Source organism: Protomyctophum bolini, assembly GCF_963924005.1.
Source record: "Protomyctophum bolini genome assembly, chromosome: 19".
NCBI lineage: Eukaryota > Metazoa > Chordata > Actinopteri > Myctophiformes > Myctophidae > Protomyctophum > Protomyctophum bolini.
Genome location: NC_137880.1, coordinates 26463170 through 26483626, shown reverse-complemented (window position 1 = coordinate 26483626; position 20457 = coordinate 26463170). Strand labels below are relative to the sequence as shown.

At 41.9% G+C, this 20457-nt stretch overlaps 1 protein-coding gene across 2 annotated transcripts in view; it reads left to right on the top strand.

Annotated features, from left to right (window-relative positions):
* The window catches only part of kcnk2b (potassium channel, subfamily K, member 2b), a 109638-nt gene that overhangs the window by 54393 nt on the left and 34788 nt on the right, over positions 1–20457 (top strand). The window contains exon 1 of one of the 2 annotated variants that reach the window (XM_080790367.1): positions 19885–20014. The exons of the other annotated variant lie outside the window; for it this stretch is intronic. Coding sequence (XP_080646493.1) covers position 20014 — 1 coding nt within the window. The 5' untranslated portion in view covers positions 19885–20013. Of the gene's footprint in view, positions 1–19884; positions 20015–20457 lie in introns of those variants that run through there. 2 annotated transcript variants of the gene reach the window in all.

The window sequence follows — 20457 nt, the reverse complement described above, 5'->3', positions numbered from 1 at the left end:
CTGTCGATCGAAACGTGATGGAAGGTCCAACTTATATGGCAATTGTTTTAGCCAAGCGTTGTTGTTTGGTGTGTGGTGTAAGATAGCCGAGGGATGTTTTTTTGTGCTTTGGCATGGCTTTGTAGTTTTCGGTGGTGGTATAGGAAGAAGTGACTGTCCGTCTGCGTCTCCGTTGTTGCGGACGGGGATGGAATGTTGTGTGTGTGTGTGTGTGTGTGTGTGTGTGTGTGTCTCTCACAGCGTGGGGCTGGAGGTGACAATGGTGGGTCACAGTGGTGGGGACGGCAAAGGGGATGTTGCATGGAAAACTGTGTGCCAATAATAATCTGTTGCCGTCCCAACATGCATTTCAGTGGTGACACGTGATTTTTTTTTTACGCAAATTAATGTAATTAAGATGATTGTTAGAATGTTTGGTGTGTGTAATGCGGGGAAGATTGAGGTTGGAGGACAGGGCTCTTTTCACACAATTACATCACAATTAAACCTAATTTTCCATCAAGGCATTATAGTTATGGACTCTTTTAACCACATTTGTTTCCTTGTATACGTGTTTGTCTTAATTTGTTTAAATTCATTACTTGTGCAAGCAGAACGTGCACGTATTGCGATCGACTGGCTATGTATGTATGATGGAGTCACTGACGAAATGACTGACATGTTTTGCAGGTTTTCATAGTAATCTTTGCAGGTTTTCATAGTAATCTGCGACCTACTGTCGCTATTATTATATAGCACTAGTATTGCATAACACATCAAATTACATACATTTTGTAAGATAGCTGATGCAGGGAAAACTATTCTATTTTAAGTTATTTTGTTAGTCTTAACTATAATAAGTTGAGGGGCGACTGTGGCTCAAGAGGTAGAGCAGGTCGTCCAATGATCCATGGGTCGGCGGTTCGAATCCCGGCTTCTCCTGTCTACATGTCGAAGTGTCCTTGGGCAAGACACTGAACCCCAAATTGCTCCCGATGTGCTGGTTGGTACCTTGCATGGCTTCCGCCGCAATCGGTGTATGAATGTGTGTGTGAATGGGTGAATCTAACCCATTTACATTACCATTTACCATTTAAGTGAGCTTGTAGATCTGCTATTTCTGGAGCCTAACACCGCACACAACTAAGTATAAGGCATGCTGTGCAGAGTCTACTGACAGTTCTTCCAGTCTTGACTGGAGAGACAATTATTGATGTCTGAGAGCTGGGACTGCAATGAGTCAAATAGTCAAGCATTGTGCTCCAAAGATAAACACTGGTCAGGCAGCATAGGCCCACTTGAACATTTTGATAGCGGAGTATACTTATGTATACTTATGTTATGTTGAGTATACTTATGTTATTCTAACTCCCAACTCGTCAAATAAGGTAGCTAAAAACAGAAATGCACTTTTGGCCTCACACATTTATGGACTCACTACAGTTTGAGAATAAGCAAACACATTTCAAACTTGCAGAAAGCAATAGTGGTTCGTAAGCTTGGCTTAGTGCTGGTTATATCCTCACACTTTCCACTTTCCACTTTCCATTGAAAGAGGCTCAGACATTTTTTGTACAGGATCACAGTGATAAGATTATAAGATAAGAATCATTCAGAAGGAAGGCGCTGCATCTCAGACAGCCTTTATAAGAGCAGGGTGCTATTGAAACATTGTCACTCTAGTAGAGTGTGATGTAACGTTACAATCGTTTCAAAATGTCAATACATCTTCATTAAGGTCATGAACCTGACAAAGATGTGGTCTATTGACATTGATTTTAAACACTGTCACACACCTTTTTCTTTTACTTGCACACTATTAAAACATCTTTAACTGCCCTAGATGCTCCAGTGCCCTTCCTTAAAGCTTACCAGTGCTCCAGAGATGCACTGGATCAGCCTGAAATTGGCTTGAGGCATGGTTGAACTCCTTTTACAAGAATCACTTGCCCCTTTTAGCTTCCAGGAAAGCAGCACAGTGCATCACTTGTGGTTGTTGAAGACAACAAAAATTACTACGGACATGCCTTGCAGGAGTGATTTCACTTAATTCAAATATCACTTTTTTTTGTTTTGTTGTGATAATCCTCCCTGTCACGGGGCAGCCCGTGCCCTGGCCTATATACACACACACTCTGATTAAGGACATTGCACGCACGCACACACACACACCACACAGACGGTGGGTAGTGGGGCAGACAGGCCCTATCATGATATAAGGTCAATACTTTTGATGAATGCATTCACAATTTATTCACAAGATATTCAGGTTTCATAATGATGTGCAAATGAAATGATACACACAGACTTGCAGGGAAAACGGTTAGTTTATTGTAACCTGTGGTTATCTCATTGTTTGTCACTGGTATGGCCTCTCCAGTGCTGGCACTCTTCTGTCTGAATCCGAACTGCTGAACCAGAGCAGGGCTCAGCCATTCAGCTTAGGAAGGGGGGGAGGTGCCAAGTACTGTTGAGGAGTAGGGGTGTTTCACAATGTTGATGAGCAAAGTATTTCTATTATCTTTGGAAATGAAGGCAAACCCAAATTACGTTTAGTCTAAAACAGAACATCCATTTATTTGGTTACTTATTCATGTTCAGCAGATATCTGTGAGTTTGTAGATACGCTGTGTAGATGTAATTGCTTCTCTGTTTGTGGTAGGATCCTCTCCTATAAAAGGGAGACTGCAGGCAGAGCTGGTCAGTTATGCTCGGGCAGGCAACATGCTGACAGCCCAGTGAGAGAGCTGCAAGTATTTTTGAGTTCTTTATTTTGTATTTTTGTCCAGTATTATTTTAGCAATAGTGACAAAAAGCATCACTGACTGTTTTTGGAGCCTTGGCCCTCGGGCAATTTTACACTGCCTACTATAATGTGCTGACCATATAAGGAGTTCTTCCCTGTCCCCAGTTAACCCCTCGGGTCAAAAAACCTTAGGTTTCGTTTTTGGCTAGGTGGCCCAGCCTTCATCCAATCAGGATAGAGAGGGGCCTTCCGCCAATCATGATCGAGTGGGGGCGGGCCTTGGTGTGTGTGCTGTTGGCCTGTTGCGTCCCCCCCCCCCACTGTAGTGCGTGCATGTGAACATCTTGTTACCGGGGCGGACCAGGGGGGTTTCCAAATCACCCAAATCACTGAATGCTCCTTTAAGTGTGATTAACTGGAAATGCTGCTGCTTTCTACTTTTTTCTCAGAAACATGTGTCCTCCTGTCCTCCTTTTTGTTCCACTTTCAACCTGGCATCCCTATTTTGGGCATGTCATTGTCATTGTAAAACAATGAAAACAATTGCTAACGTTGGCAAAAAAAAAGGAAAATAGCTGATCTGGCTATTTTCGCTGTTGTACAGCAAAGTAAAAGTGCTTTAGTGTTTATGGCTTATTATCATACAGAAAGTATATGCTAAACCTGCACTGATCATAAAAGGCTGGGCGGGAATCCACTCTAGTCTACACTTTCCCAGTATATCCCGATTTATGCTTTGCTGTTACACGTTGAAAATAGCTGATCTACAGCATCACAGTGCGTCGCAGATGCAACGGAGCACACATCCCTTTAGTCTCTACTGGGACATATCTAATTTATTTACACTGAAGTGTATCACAAGGTCGTATGGTGTAGAAGCTGATACAGCAAGGAGCATGGCTGGATTATGGACCGGGCCAACGGGGCCAGTGCCCAGGGGCCCTGGACTACCTGCTGGGTTGCAAGAACCATGGATAATTTACTAAAATGTATGTTAATGTATGTTAATGCTTTTAGAAGAAGGCAGACGCACACCTCAAAGGTTGAATACAGTTGCGTCGCATCATGGACAACCATAAAAGTGCAAATGTCTGTCCTGATGAACGTCTAACGACTGCAACGTCGACTTGATAAAGTTCCAGTCTGTAGGACCCTTTTCTTAGACTTTTTGAGGGCCCTCCTGGTTTAATGTTTGTTTTGAGTTCAATGTGTAAAAACGCCATTGACCACGAAGGGAAAATCTACGTCATCTTATCCCTATCACAAACATTAAATGCCATAAACAATAAAGATAATTGTTTGTTTTGTCACCATTACATCACCTAATCAACATGAGTTAGACTTTTATATATTAGCACCCCTCACTTCACACAGGTGTGGTTTTTTATGATTAGAGATCCCCTTCTGAATGTATGTTACTGTATGCTAAATAATGTAAGCCTGTCAGACTACAGTAGCTTATATGCCTATATCCTTTATGGCTGGTTGACGCCTGACTAAACAGACCTGAGTTAGTATTTGAAAGAATATTTTGCATGCAAATAAATATGATGCAAATATAGTATTTAATAGTTATAGACTAATCCTGTATGATAAAATGTTTACAAAAGAGTGTGTTCTTTTTATCAACACTTGCCTTCGAGTAGCATGTGCCCGCCTGACTGCCCGTTCTGGGTAGGCGTAGTTGTTCAAAATGCCCTCATTTGAATGAACAATTGATTGACTCACAGCAATCAAGTGCAGGTGCTCTTGACGAGAGTCCTCCTTTTGAGTTCAGAGAAAGGAGAGAAAAGAGAAAATCACAAGATATTGTGTCTTTCCAGTGCTGTCCTAATCATCAGTAAAGCCATTGCCATGCTGTCTCCCTGAGAATTCTTAAGGATTCCCTGTGGCGAATGCTACTGTCATACATTACCCACCTGTTGTTGTTGGTGCCTTTTTATCCCATTTTCTCCCCAATTTAGTCGTCATGCCAATTTATTCCTCCACACACATTTGTGTGTTGTATCCTATTCTGACTCACCATGCCAGCAGGGGGTCTTCAATGTTTTCAGCCCAAGGACCCCCTAGCTGAGAGAGAGATGGAGCAGGCACACACGGGGGGAACATAGCAAAGAAGAATTCCTGGAATTCATTGATGTGTTAAATAGCCATCATAGATCCATAACGATAACATTTGTGACACACACAGAAAGGATTGACTTTCTTGATGTAACAATCTTCAAGGGCCCAAACTTTAACACAAATGGCAAGCTGGTCTAATCTGCAACACAATCTTATAAAATTGTGTTGTAGCCCTTTTCATAGATTTCATAGATAGCTTCATTGACAGCACTTTCATCTGTGTTTGATTCATTCATGTGTATTTTCAGACATTTGACCACTTAAACCGGCCCCCCCTACAGCAGTTGAACAAAGTTTTTATTCAAAAGGGGAAAATGTGTACAGTGTGGGGAAGAAATGGGGGGGGGGGGGACTTTAACTTTTTTTGTTTTTTATAGGCCCAGTTTCGAATTGCAGCCACCTACCTGTAAGTGCTCTTGCTGGCACGAGGGGTCTGTGGCAAAATACATATCAATATGGGGGTCCTTGACATGGAAAGGTTTGAGAACCAGTGACATATATGATGCACACTGGACTGGAGTTCATTAAATAGTAAATACCCATGTGCGTTCCACTCCATTTAGACCTACAGTAAATTGACTGATCTGTCATTGGCCCTGAGGTGAAGCAGTGGTCTGAAGAATGACAGTATAGTTCTACTATCAAAGAACATTTTCGAATCTCAATTCACCTCCAAACTGTGTACATCTGTCTGTGTACATGTGTGGACAATTGTCCCACTTGCACAGTAGAATTTGGGTCTTGAGTCCCCACGAGAAAGGATTCTCATTTTGTATTGTTAAAAGTGGAAGGGTTTAGAGTCTGTTGTTGAGAGATTAGCTCTTGGAAGCTGCAGGGATGATAATACACAGGTGAAATAATCGGGCAGGAACGTAGATCAGCTTAGTAGGGTTTATTCAGCAAGATGCGTAGCAGAATTGGACATATAGTATCCACACGATATGATAGAGGCACACACTGGTCGTTCAGACCCTCCTTATTTATTTATACTCTCATTCTATGCGACAAGGTTAGCATGTTGGCAGCCTATCTCCCCATTGTTTGACTATTTTCATCATGGCAAGTGTTCTTTCATGTCCTTCCCAGTGATCATGCCCAGATCACACAACCCATCCTGTTCACCTGTCGTTTCTTGATTAGCTGATCGTAATCTCTCTCTCTCCTGTTGCCTTCCAAGGCCTCTTCAAATATTACTTTGAACAAGTTATTTATAAAAGTTGATTACTGGGACTGATTAGTGTCGCAGATGCTGCTACTGATATTCTATGTGCTCTTATTTCCTCTTTGTTCTGGTTGGTGCCCTGATGATTTGGTAAACACCTTACCGTGGGAACACTTGTAACGTGGGAACACTTTGGGGTCTTAGCAGACCTTAGCTTAGCTGACCTTCTGTATGCCCTTTCCATTGTTACTGTTACTGTTCTTACAAAGAGTGTGTGTGTGTGTGTGTGTGTGTGTGTGTGTGTGTGTGTGTGTGTGTGTGTGTGCTCCTAAGGGGATCTCAGTCAGCATTACCCATTAGTCTTCATTAACGCGTATGATACAACATTTTTGTGAAACTAAAGTGTACTTTATTAGCCCTGACAGAAGGAGGGGGGGGAGGGGAGTGCGAAAGAGGCAGCCCTGTTATCCTACCTAGCAGACATACATAGAGAGACAGCGTATTTCCTTGGTGACAGGATGCTGTACAGCTGCCATAATAACCAGCCCAACCTGCAACACAAACATGCTGAGTCACTTGCAGGAAAACACTGAATGAAATTATTTCATAGTAGGAACTTTATGAATATCTTAGAGCCAGACCAGAACTTTCATCATTCAATTAATTATTTAAAAAAAAATTGATTAACCCCCTTGCCGCGATTGCCGAAGGTCTTCGGCAATTGAAGCCTAATTTTGATATTAACACTTGCCGCCATTGCCGTAGCCCTTCGGCAATTCCGCTTTTATAGTGCATTTGATCGATCGAGCCATAATGCTACTTACGTTAGCCGGTTAGCTAGCTGTGTTGTTAGCACAGCACTGGATTGTTCATCTTAGATAGTCGTCGCCATAAGAATCCATTCTATCCATTTCTTTCAATCGCCTGTATCTCCTATTCCTTGTCCCAGATGGCATTTTTGGTCAAAACAGCGTTTCTTTGACGGCACGAGCCGACGTTGTGGAGGGCTATAGTGTACCGGCATGATCCGATCATGTAAACAAAGGTTGTCTTGGCAACGTAAAGCTGGCAGGGATAAGCCCACTTCCGGTTGAGGCAAAATGTGACTTTTCAAAATAAGAGCTCAAATTTAAAAAAATGCTGGCGTGAATTAGGTCCTAATTTCTCAATAAATGGTGGCAGTAAATGAGTTAACAGAACATATACCTATATACAGTACTTTCTCTTTCACACCCAGTTGACTTGAGTTTCCCTTTATAGCTTGTGTAGTTGTATAGTTGTATACACGTTAAAAAGTAAACATTAAAAAGATTAATAATGAATAAGATCATCTCTACAGAGGTGCGGAGTAGAACAAAAAACAGGAAGAGACATGAGAACATGTAGCAACAACTAACCCTCTGCCTCCTGTGTTCACTCAAACAAATTAATGAAAGGGACAACACGACTGGAATGATGTTAACATGATTTTGTACAATGTTTAATGTCTGTTCCTATATTGTTTATCTAATTATCCCTGGGATTTTAATAGTCTAACTTATTTAAACTGACAAGTGTCTATGATGTGTTTTGTGTGGACGCCAGGAAGCTGGGAATCCAAATAAAGAATACAGTGACAGCAGTTCAATCTAACAGAAGTCCTTACACAAATATGCCAATTTAAGGTAAACGGGTCCGTATGTTCTGTCAAAGAACCCTGTCTCAGGCTGTATGCACTATGCACAATGGGTGGCGACATCGTGCCATATTGTATTTAAGCCACATTGGTTAGCCTCTGGCATTGGCCAGTTCATGAGGTTGAGGAGGGGACAAGTGCTGGATCCAGGCTTATAGCATATAGTTCATCATTTGTCTCTCTGAATAGGATGCCAATATAATAATTGGAAGTGGGATCCACAGTATCTTGATACTTAACTCACTTCTCTGTGAAGTATGGAAGTCTAATCTGGATCTTTTTGATTATGAAGTGTAACCCATGTCTTAGTTCCAACCACCTCAAGTTGAACCCAGACAAGACTGAGCTTACCAGCTAAGTCCTGCCCTATGCGGGAGCTAACTATTTCCGTAGACAACGCCCTGGTAACGTCTGTCGCTGCCCGCACAGAATACAAAACTCTGATGCTGGCATTCAAAGCAACCAAAGGTATGGCTCCCCCATATCTTGCATGTATGATTGAACCCTACAAACCCTCCCGCGCACTCAGATCAGCCAACGCAGGGAAGCTGGAAGTACCCTCACTAAAAACGCTGGGACAACGCTCCACACGTCCCAAACTCTTCTCCCTTCTGGCTCCAAAACTGTGGAATGCACTTCCCATTGCAGTCAGAACTGCAGCATCACTCCCAATCTTCCGCCGTAGTCTGAAAACCCACCTTTTCAGACTCCATCATGGCCCGTAGCACTTACCCTACCCCCTATAGTAGGGTAGATAGATAGTAGACTTAGATAGCATTTGATACAGACTTATAGCATGTTATGTAGACAGCACTAGAATTGCATTGTATGTATAGTCATAGCACTTCATAGTACATATGTAGTATAGTATATATGTATGGTTTCATTATATAGATATTCCACTGTTACGTTCTTAGCTTACGCATGTTTCATGATAACTACTTTTTATGTATGTGATGTATTGCCATGCTTTTTGTTCTTGCTTAATGTAAATCGCTCTGGATTAAGAGTGTCTGCTAAATGCCTAAATTGTAAATTGTAACCCAGAAATTATTCTGTGATGGCAAAAATAGCCTCACAAAAACCTCACAACTGGTCACTCACCAGTTGTGAGGTCACAACTGGTGAGTAGAAGTCACTTTAGTACCAGCTACCTCCTGAGCAGGGCCCAAATGAGGTTCTGAGAACCATGTTTTGATCCAAGCCGTAGCGTATGGATACAAATCCAGAACCTGTGAAATACTTACGACATGGCATGGTTCACTTAGTGCTTAGTGAATATTCCAGAGTTCTAGTTTTGAACCTCACAAAGCCAATATTCTGAGAAAAAAGACACTGTTAAGTGTCACAATAAGCTCAAATATGCTATTCATCTCTTTTGTGTTGGTTCCTTTGTGATAAAGACCCGCCCTATCTTTACAAAGTATGTGAGTATTATAGAGTCAAATATAATCGAATACATTTGATATCAAGTATTATTCTACATATAATAATGTCTCAATGCTCAGTGAGTATGACTTTACTCTCTGTGGAGTGGCAGTGATGCATACAGGCTTGGCTTGGACGTGATTCTCATCCTACATCCAAGACATGGCCTATGCTTATCTCCCTTCAACAGCTTGCTGCAGAATAAACTGTTCATGTGTGCGTAGCAGTATAAAATGCAGTGCATGCAACTTGTGCGTGTGTGTGCGTGCGTGCGTGTGCGTGCGTGCGTGTGTGCGTGCTCATGCTCCTAAGGGGATCTCAGTCAGCATTACCCATTAGTCTTCATTAACGCGTGTGATACGACATTTCTTTAGTATTAGTGAAACTAAAGTGTACTTTATTAGCCCTGACAGATTTTAGACATAACAAATAGCATTACACAGAACTTGACCTTTCACTGACAGGAAAAGTCACTGAAAGCGCGGGTGGAGGCCTGTCTAGCGTGGAGCAGTGGTTCTCAAAGTGTGGTCTGTGGACCCCCAGGAGTCCTTGAGGAGGTCCCCTGCTAAATTATTGATAGTTAGGAACCAAATGGACACTTACAGGTCTGTATCTCAGACAGTGTACAAATGGGACCCTAGGGAGAGGGAGAGCAAAACCAAACGTTAGCCTGGGAACCAGACAAATCTGCCGCAGGGGAGGTTGGTCTGGCATTCTATTCACCAATCGGAGCCCAAAGTGAGACTTTTTTGCTGTGACATTGGAATCTGTTTGTAACCGCCTCTTGGAAATATATCTTCTACACCTAAGTTCTACACCAGGGGTATTAAACTAGATTAGGCCGGGGGCCACAACTGTAGTATGATTTTGTGTGGGGGGGCTGCACAGCGTGCATTTATGTATAATATATATATATATAGTAAGACGCCTGAGGGGGAGAAGTTGGCGAGGTCACGTGCACGCATCCGCCTGGGTGACGGCAGACTGCTGGGCGAGCGCTGGCGCTTTGGCATGGGGGGTCAGATCAAAATATGGAATGAATTATGTACTGGCCATATATGGAGCGTGTCTTGAGTGTACAGGGTTTGATGAGGTCAGATCAACATATGGAATGTCAGGTTAGCTCTATATATGGAGATCTAAGGGTGGCAGCGGGGGCGGTGTCTGGAGTGTACAAGGTTTGATGAGGGCCCAGGTAGGGCCTGTTGAGAACTCTAGTCTTTTCCGGCTGCCGGGCGTGGCTGCACTAATAAGTTTGTCTAGAATTTTAATGGACAGGTATCAGTCAAAAGGGAGACATCGAAGAGAAGGGATGGATGGGGAAGGATCAACATATGGAATGTCAGAACAGATTCTGACATATATCCATATATGGAGATCTAAGGGTTTGAGGTTTGAGATCAGATGTAGAGTTGCTAGCCAATATTGATGATCTCCATCCCTGATGATGTCACGTGATGTCACGAGACCTGGGCAGTGGGCACCATATATGGGGGCCTTCCCATGTAAGGGGATTTTGACTGATACACTGACTGAAAATGTACGATTTCATAGTAAATGCGACCTGTAGTAGCAATAATACATGCACAGTGATGACCAGGATAATATATGATACAGGTATATGCTACCTTAGAATACTGTAGATGTAGACCTATTTGACAGTGCATAAACATACCAATTTGACCACCTTGACATTAACGAGCGTCAACAAGCACCAGCTGCACACACACACACACACACACACACACACACACACACACACACACACACACACACACACATCTGCCTTTGCAGTGCTCTAGTCTAAAGTGACAGGAGTCTCTCATTTCTCTCCAAAAGCCCTTGGATATGATTTAAGGAATACTGTCATTATAGTAATCTCATCACTTCCTATCGCACACACCATACATGTAGCCTAACTTTCATTAACACCCCCCCCCAAATAAAAAAGAAAATGGTTCCAGGGGCCACAAGGGGGGCGCCCCACGGGCCGCATTTGGCCCGCGGGCCACCCGTTGAATACCCCTGTTTTACGACATACCAGCAGCAGGCTAAAGAAACATGTCAAGATAGCCGTGGCCTAATGCAAACTGGGGGTCCTTGAAATTAAAAGGTTTGAAAACCACTGGCGTAGAGAGGAAAAGAGCTCACAGACCACCAGAGGGGCCCGAGTTCCCAACAAACAGTATGTAATCAATCAAGACCTCATAGTTGATCAGCCTTCCGTTCCCTTCAAGCTTAAACTGCCGGACAACCAGACTGACAGTTTTTACACACAGCAGGCCACCCTCACCACCCTGTAACCCAACTGAACTATGTGCTCGACATAGCATAGAAAATAACACCAAAATACATTAACGGCAACACTGGATTGAATCTACACTAAAATGTAATGTAAAATCCTAGAGTGCTTATTTAACTCTGAGAGTGTACAAATGTCTAGTAATTGCGTCAAAGCATATGTCAGCCATTAAATCAAAACAGTGGACATTCTACACTTCAGAGCACAGCACCGCAGGCATTGATGCAATTATGGCTTGTGTGTCTGTATCTGTGTCTGCGTGCGTGCGTGCGTGCGTGCGTGCATGCCGTGTGTGAGCACGCTTGTGCATGGATGTACATTTCTGTGGATTTGCGGCTGCTTTCCTCATGAAAACACACATTATTTGAGTATATTATGCATTTATTTCCAGTTGTTCATGACAATTGATTTATAAGGGCTAAAGGGCCTTGGTTCAACAGGAGCTGAAAGGAATTATGAAGCGAGGATCATTCTTTTTCTCTTTCAGAACAGGTTACTCACACACCCAGTGCACACATTAAACAATCTGTGGTGTATAAAACACAGGCTGTAATGAAGAAAATAATGAAATGTATATCAGAGAGAATAGCTATTGGTTCCAGATGGGTGATAACTGCATATGATCCTATCTGTTATCTTCCCCCACCCCCCACCCCCACATAGAATAATGATTGTTCTGAAAGAGGAACCACTTTAGAAGCTAAATTAATTTCACTACAGTGTCAGAGCTGTTTTTTGGGATGAGGTACAGTATACCTTCTTCCCTGCAAAACTATCCTTTCATTATCTCTGCCATACTAGACTAGCCATGGGAAAATTGATCTTGAGATCTCAAATTAGTATTTCGTGGCCACGAATTAGTATTTCATGGCCACAAAATACTAACTCGTGGCCACGAAATACTAATTAGGAATGGCTGTGTGTTTGTGTCTCTGTTTGTCTGTATACCATTCGGTAAAAAAAATACAATCAATTACATAAAACAAGAACATGTACATTTCAGCGAATCAAGCAACAACGTTTTGAAAACTGGAACTGAAGTCAAATTGATCTAAGTGAATAGGTAAATTGTCTGAAAGTGCTTTAAACTTAAACAAGCGTCTCCCAATTTCTTTCAGAATTTTTGTTGATTATGTCTTGTGGATATATTGATCTGAACGGGACTAAACGCTGTTTCAAATATAAAGGATAATGGGTCGATCTGTTTTAAGCAAAAAAATGAATAACCAATTGAGTGTGTCATGCATCAGCAGTGATGTGTGGCATGGTAAGGACAAATATTATTATAGAGTGGACTACATTTAATGAATGAAGATGTGTCTCATACAGATGTGCTGTCTGAGAACTTCACATGTCCTGCCATTGGCAATTCAGTAGATTGTCAGAAACAGAACATCATCAGTGAGAAAGGGGGTCATTCACCAAGGTGTTATATGTTAATTATATTCAGATTTCCTGAGAGTTCCTCTGCTGGACACTTCTTTTCAGTAGCAAAGCAGTAGAATTAGCAATGCTAATCGGTGAATAAAACCTGCATGGAAAACGTGCTTTTTCAGAAAACCTTCAGAAAAATAATCGGGAAAGCATGAAGAGTTGGAATGGCACATCTGTATATGATGTCACTATAATCAACGATAGGAAGTAGAATCTGCTGAGCAATGTGTTTTATTATTTAAAGTAAAACAATTGTATAGATCAATTTATTGATCTGAGACTATTATTTACTTGAATCAATATGAGGCTCAAAAGAAAGTTCTGAATCTACCAAAGATCTAAGTGTTTTAATGTCTGTTCCCTGTCGCTCAGGAAGAACAGCTTGTGTTGTGGGAGTGTTGTACTCATCCAAATTTATGTTGATTGTCATTCACTAAAGTGCCTGCGAGTAATGTTTGACTTTTAAGATATTTGATGAGAATATTCCTAGGGCTACTGTATATCTGAACAGAATTAATGTGAACACACACGCACATGCACACACGCACGCACACACACATATACACACACAATTGATGAGTAATAGGCCTACAAGAAATAAATCCTTTTATGATTATCTTGGATTAAATAAAGGGATTTGCAGAGTGTTTCTCAATGGCGAGCAGCATGACTTGAAGTAGTGATAATAATCCAACTTTATTTTTAGAGCACATTTAAAAATAACAGTTGAACAAAGTGCTTTACATAACATAACAAACACTGAAGGTTGGCATCGTCCCAATTAGACCCTCTATCTAGTAGTAGACAGGATTGATTTGTTCCGTGTGAGGTCAAACAGCACAAGGAAATTACTTCTGTGACCCCTTTTGACAAATTAGTCAACTCATGACAGATAATGCTATCTAAAACAGCCTAGTACACAGTAATGCGTGGTATGTCACGAGGAGAAATTACTATGGTAATAGCATCCATTAAGGCAACAGACAACGGCATTATCAATAATAAGATTACTGTCACATTACAAGAGGCCACATGGCCTACCACAGGTGTATTCCCACTAGAGAGAAACTGTCATCAAATTAGGACAGTAGATGCAGGAGCACAGGTTTAGGCTTAACCGTACAGGCAGACTGTTAATGAGCAGTAAAAGACACTGGCACGGAGCCAATGTTTTCCCATGGCGCTTTTAAATAGTTCCCTCTAAAGAGCAGTGCACAGTGCATGCATTGTCAATTTACCCTTTGTCGTGCAATGGCGATGTACTGTATTGCCTCAACATTTTACACTTTCTTTTGAGCAAGCGATGCTGTCATACGACAAAGTGTACATTTCACTTCAGGCTTATAGTGAGGCTGCTTCACAGATTGTTATTTCTTATTATTGGGTTTTGTCAATTTTTTTTAAATGCAAGACATACATACATAGTACACAAAACAAAAAACAACAACACTATCCAAGACAAAACAAAACTGACAATAACACTTGTAATGTGACAGTAATTACTTACGGCAAGCATACGCACATAAAAAGCCAGCCAACCACAGTATAGTACTTTCAACTTACAACTTGCATACATGTACTGTATACATACAGTACATACTTTACCTGTTACCCAACCAATATTGAAACATATCGTAATTACGTCACCATTGACAGCCAGTTATAACCCGACTTTAGTATTTAATTTCAATATTTTACGGAGAGGCTGAGATTTGAAAGTTCGTAGCGGTCGACAGTACTTGCGCGCTCTGTTAGCAGAGAGCGCAAGTAGGCACTCGACAGAGTGCAGTTCTAGTTTGAATTTGCGTTCATATAGGAAAGTAGTATGTCCCCAAATTCAGCTGAAATCAGTGTTGTGGAGAAATGCTCTCTCCCTCACTCTCCTGTGTCATCAAGACATAATAGTTTTGAGTCAGCCCCCCTTGTATGGAGGCTCTCGTCTATGAAGAGATGGCAGGCAATTATCTAGAGAAAGGCACCGTTTTATAGATAGGCCTTGCATGACTTATACAGTACGGCGTATGTGTTAGGCTATATTTCTTGGATGGAGAAAGGCTTTGAAGCAGGTGTTCTTCTCAAGGTCATGAGGCTTGATGAAAGGAATAGCCCGCGGTCATAATCTTGATTAGAGGAAGAGCTCCATATACGCTATATACACAGTAAATATAGTTATATTGAATAATCAGTATAATTGTACAATTATAATTGAAATCAGTTTAACACTGGAAATCAATTGAGCATAAGACACATCATGGTTGTCTCGCATTCTTCTCTTTCTGCCCTTGATTTCATGTCTCTACATTGACTTATCTGAAATAAAGCATACAAATGCCAAGAATAAATCTTTTAAAAATGGAATACTTTCAATCTACAATGCTATGATAGCATTCTACATTAGTCTACATAGAATAGAGAAGAAATTATATGCAGCAGCGAAACTACAGGCCTTCAGGGAAGTGGATGGCACCTTCACAAAGAAGTCGACTATACATAGCAATCAGTCATTATCCTCCTAAAAAGCACATGGTATTAGCTTTGAATAGAAGCTAAAATATGACAGACAGAGCATGAACATAATGGCAGTAGAATTATACTGAAGAATATAATTCAGATCTAACTAAGAAAACATGGCTCAGAGTTTTCCATTTCTGTCAAAACCACTGTTCCATGATGACAGCCTGAAAACCAATGCTGAAAGATGATAGTGTAAAATCCCTTAAGCATAACACTAACAAATGCTGCCTTTCTTTATAACTTGTGAGAAAGTTCATTCAAGGCTTTGCTTCCTATTTGTTTGAAAGTACTTTCAAATAGAGAGAGAGAGAGAGAGAGACAGAGAGAAAAAAACAAAAAAACAAAACAAAAAAAGAAAAGGTTTTGAGCCAAATGTTCTAAATGTGCTAAAATGTTCAGAATCAGCCTTGTCACATTTTTAAATTGGGTGAAATTTGTTTTTGTGCTTAGTTCTGTTATTTTTCCAAGAAAACAAAAAAGTAAAAGTATAGGGTTTCAGATATTTAAAAGCTTGTTTCACAAACGGCACACTCTTAGCTTATTTACAAACGGCACAGCCGTAGGGTCTCTTATCTTATTTACAATACAAGTAAGGGGTTTTCAGATATTTTCAGCTAGTTTCACAAATGGCACAACCATAGAGTCTTGGCTTATTTTTCTGGCTGTACAGCCGTACAACCAAAGGGTTTCTTTTTCCACAAGAAATGTACACATAGTACCTGAGATTATATACTGTATATATAGGTGCGTGAGCATACTGTAGCAGCCGCTGTGTACTGTGCATTATATATGCTTAATCGGCAGGACATTATTCAAGCCACAACATTGTTTAAGGTGTGTATAGTCCGCGGGTGGTCAACTAGTCCCACAGTAGGTTCAGGAAGAGTTTACGTTCTTGATACTACGGTAGGGCCCATTGCCCTTCCGCTGACATTGTGAGGGATTGAACCGTTTGTGACAGTGTGAACAGTGGTGCTAGTGCATGTCCTTGATGATGTGCTGGGCTTTGGCTATGCACCGTTTGTTGTACAGTCCCTGGAGCTCGGGGAGCTCACCTCCCATTATGCGCTCCGCCAAACGCATCTTTTCTCGGGCAGTACAGTTCCCATATACCAAGCCGTGACACAGCCTGATATGATACCTTCAATTGAGCTGTTTGTTGTATTACAACCTGAGGATGCGGTGTCCCACTCCAAACTTCTTCAGGCGTCGGAGCAAGTACAGTCACAGTTGGGCCTTTTTCCTCACGTCTGTGGTGTGTGAGTCCCATTTGAGATCCTCTTGGATGTGTACTCAGAGTAACTTGTAAAGTCAAGTTTCGCTGTGACAATGGTGTTGAATGCTGAGCTGTAGTCCACAAATAGCATACAGTATGTACATATTTGTCCTTCAGTTGCTTGGTAATTGTAATGGCGTCATCGATGGATCTGTTTTGGGGGTATATGCAAACTGCCACGGATCCAGCGAGGCAGGCAGCGTAGATTTACAGTATTCCCTCACCAGCCTCTCAAAGCATTTGCTAACTATCGGTGTGAGAGCGACATGTCTCCAGTCGTGTCACTTTGGTCTTTTTGGGGATGGGCACAATGGTTGACAATGACATCTTGAAACCTGCGGGGACCACATCCTGGGAGAAGGAGAGATTGGAGAAGTGCATGCTTTGAGTCTCCATCTGTATTTTAGGTGATCCTAGACCAGCAAAGTCAGCTAAAAAGAGCCAGCAAAAGTAACTTGTATCTTACTAGACACTACTAGAGGGACAGAAATGTGCAAGTTTGAGACTAAAGCTTGAGTTATACTCATACATACTACTATTGAGGTGTTCAACAACACCGGTGTGCAACTAAGGATGATGGGGCTTTAAACCTGTCATGTCACAATGCCCTGCAACACCAAAATGCTCCAGTTACTGTGTGTGTGTGTGTGTGTGTGTGTGTGTGTGTGTGTGTGTGTATTGGGCAACTGGGCATACATGATGTGTGAGTACGAACAAGGGTGTGATGTGACACATTAGAGACTGACTCATTAGTGGAAAGAACATTTGTGACCATATTTGACTGAGAGCCTTGCATCGTGCAACCTCCAGCTTTTCACCAAATTAGTCATTTATAAGTCCTATTACAAAACGCACATAACCAATAAATGATAATGTAGGTTAAAGCTACCCAGTAATATATATATATATATATATATATATATTATATGTGTGTATATATAATCTTTTTCTTTTTATTATTATTATTATTATTTTGCTTTATTTTGGCCTTTTATGCCTTTAGTTTGACAGGAATGCGGAGAGAGAGATGGGGACTTGGGTAGTGACACGTAGCAAAGGCGGTCAGGATTGGGACTCGAACGGAAATGACAAACGGATGACAGCTTCCTTTCTCCACTTTCATGGAGTGCAATTCCCTGTAGAATTCAGAGATTGTGGAATTGAGTTGTCTTGAACCCCACCCCACCACCCCTATATGGGCAGCATTCCATTTCGTGTTTATGATCCGGTCGGGAGCCGATGGTAACTTTCTTCATGTTGTAGTCAATGATTTATATAGTCATCTGACAGGAAACCACAAGGCGGAATCAGTACTATGAATGGGAACACAGACCAGGCTTTCCTTCGAGGTGGAAAGCCTGGTGACGTGAGTTTACACCGCCTCTATAGAGTAACATTCACCAGAAATTGCAGATCTACGCGTTGCGAGCTTGTAGATCCACTATTTCTGGTGAAGAGATTCTGTGCAGAATGAGACAACGGCAGAAAAACTCCAGTTGCAACTCGGGTCGCTTTCACTGTAAAGACTATAGTGGGTTCAAAGTAGGTCTTCCACTGCAGGTGAATGGCACAGAGTGGACTGCATGGTTCACTCTGTCTGCACTGGGCAGATGAATAGCACAGCTGCCATTCTCTCAATTCAATTAGGAATAGCAGCCCCCATAAATACAAATCAATATTCTGGGGAGTGGGGACACACCCACACCAACACACACACACCCACACACAACAATGCAATCAAATTATGGAAAATAATGGAAAAATGGCTGACCAACCTTTTACTTATTCTTAATGCGGGAAGTGGTGGCCATATCTATAACTAAAGGCTGATCATAAGTCACATCAGGGACGTATAAGCACATAGGCTTATCATCAGTCTGTCTCCTCTCCTGATGAATTAAATCATTGTGCCCTTCACTGTTACTGGCCTTTGGTGCATGTGAAATCACTGCATTACTGTGTGAAGCATGCTTGTACTCCTGATGAGCATCATCCGGCAGAAGGACTCCGCACCTCCTCTAGCATCAGGGAGGAGGTGCACTTCTCCTAGAAGGGCCAAATCAAACGGATATCTGCAATCTTTATTCCCTCGGCTGTTGAGGTTTCCAGCAAGCTGTATAGGCAGACCCAGACCGGTGGGTCGGGAGTCGGGACCAAGTTTTGGGCCGCAGAACCATTTTCATGGGTCGCAAGTATATTCCCATCATTTTTCATTTCCTATATTGTGTAACCACTGCGTTAGGGAAAGTGAGCGACTGAGACAAATGAAGCGCACTGTGTGCTGCATGCTCTGAGCAGCACAGTAAAGTGACATAGTGCTGTTATCGGTCAGCAGGTGCTAGTGTGTGTGACAGCTTGTGTATAAGCCTATACCTTCCCCGGCAACTATTACCTTTGGGGGCTTTCTCTCTGAAGGAGTGCTTCTCAGAGTGAGGTCCTTGAGGGGCTTTTTATGCATGGCAAAATGAAGTTGAACACTATAACCATATTTACTTTGGCTGTAAAAAACAATAGCACATCTATTTCTCACAACGTAATCATTGTGAGCTTGTAGATCGGCTATTTATTTTATTTTATTTTATTTGTTTATTTTAAATCTTGGCAATTTTTGTATAGGCCTATATATATATATATATATATATATATATATATATATATATATATATATATATATATATATATAATGGTGGTCCCTGGCACAGAATATTTTCTGGACATTGTCATATAGGCCATAAAGCCTTAACATCTCAGACAAAATCTCTCTGAGAGATAGGTCTACCTGTACTGGTCTGAGATGAGACTCCCCCCCCCCCCACCTCCCCCCGCCGCGCGCGCTCTCTCGCTCTCTCTCTCTCTTCTCTCTCTCTCTTCTCTCTCTCTCTCTCTCTCTCGTGTCTTCCAAAGCGCATGCACGCCTCCCTGCGTAACATGGTGTTGAACGAGGCAACCCGCTACTACACTAACTACAGTACGCGCTCCGGCGTCCGGAGGAAACCATTGTTTCCTTTATGTCTGGGTACAGTGTCTGGGAAGAACTGGACGGATTGAGTGGATCATCTGCTTCCACTTCGCCCTCGCTTTACGCCGCATCTCCGCGCGCTCTTCTTGGATAGGAACACGACACGGTGTTCTGACTTTTGGATATTTCGGTTGGATTTTATCTACTGGGAAAGACTGCATTTTTTATTCGTTTTGGGTGTTTTTGGGTGGAAGGGGAAAGTACGTCTTTATATTTAATGTCATGTGGAAAAGAGTAACGTCCCCTGATGGGAGCGTCGGTGTGCTACAAACCCAAAGATCACTCACAGACGGTTGCTTTTGGCAAAGATCTGCCGATGAGGAACAGCAAGAAAAGTGCATATGGTAGAGAAGAAGTAAGTGCTTCATCACTCGTTTAGTCGTTTTGGAATTGTAAATGCAAACAAACAAACAAACGCACATGCATGGCAGACTAGAGTGACATGTCTAGTCTAGTGATCGCCTTCTCACTCAAGCCAGCTGTCCGCTGCGCTCGGTCAGTATAGTCAGCTGGTCAAAGATGCTGAGGGGGTTATCGATTGTTTATTCCAAAAAGCTGGTCAACCCTCTTATTGGTCGAGCTGGTAAATCAGATAAACAACAGACGCCAACTCATGACACTATAGTGTTTTGGTACCATAATATATGGGTGAAAAATATATTAATCAATCAGTGCATTGTGCATTTTATTGGTGTTTATTCGTAAACACCAGTTCTATGTAGCCAGTTTATTAAGGCTCCCTGGACTCCTTGGAGTGGTTGTTGCGTAACATCGTCAACCATCTATCAACCTCCTTAG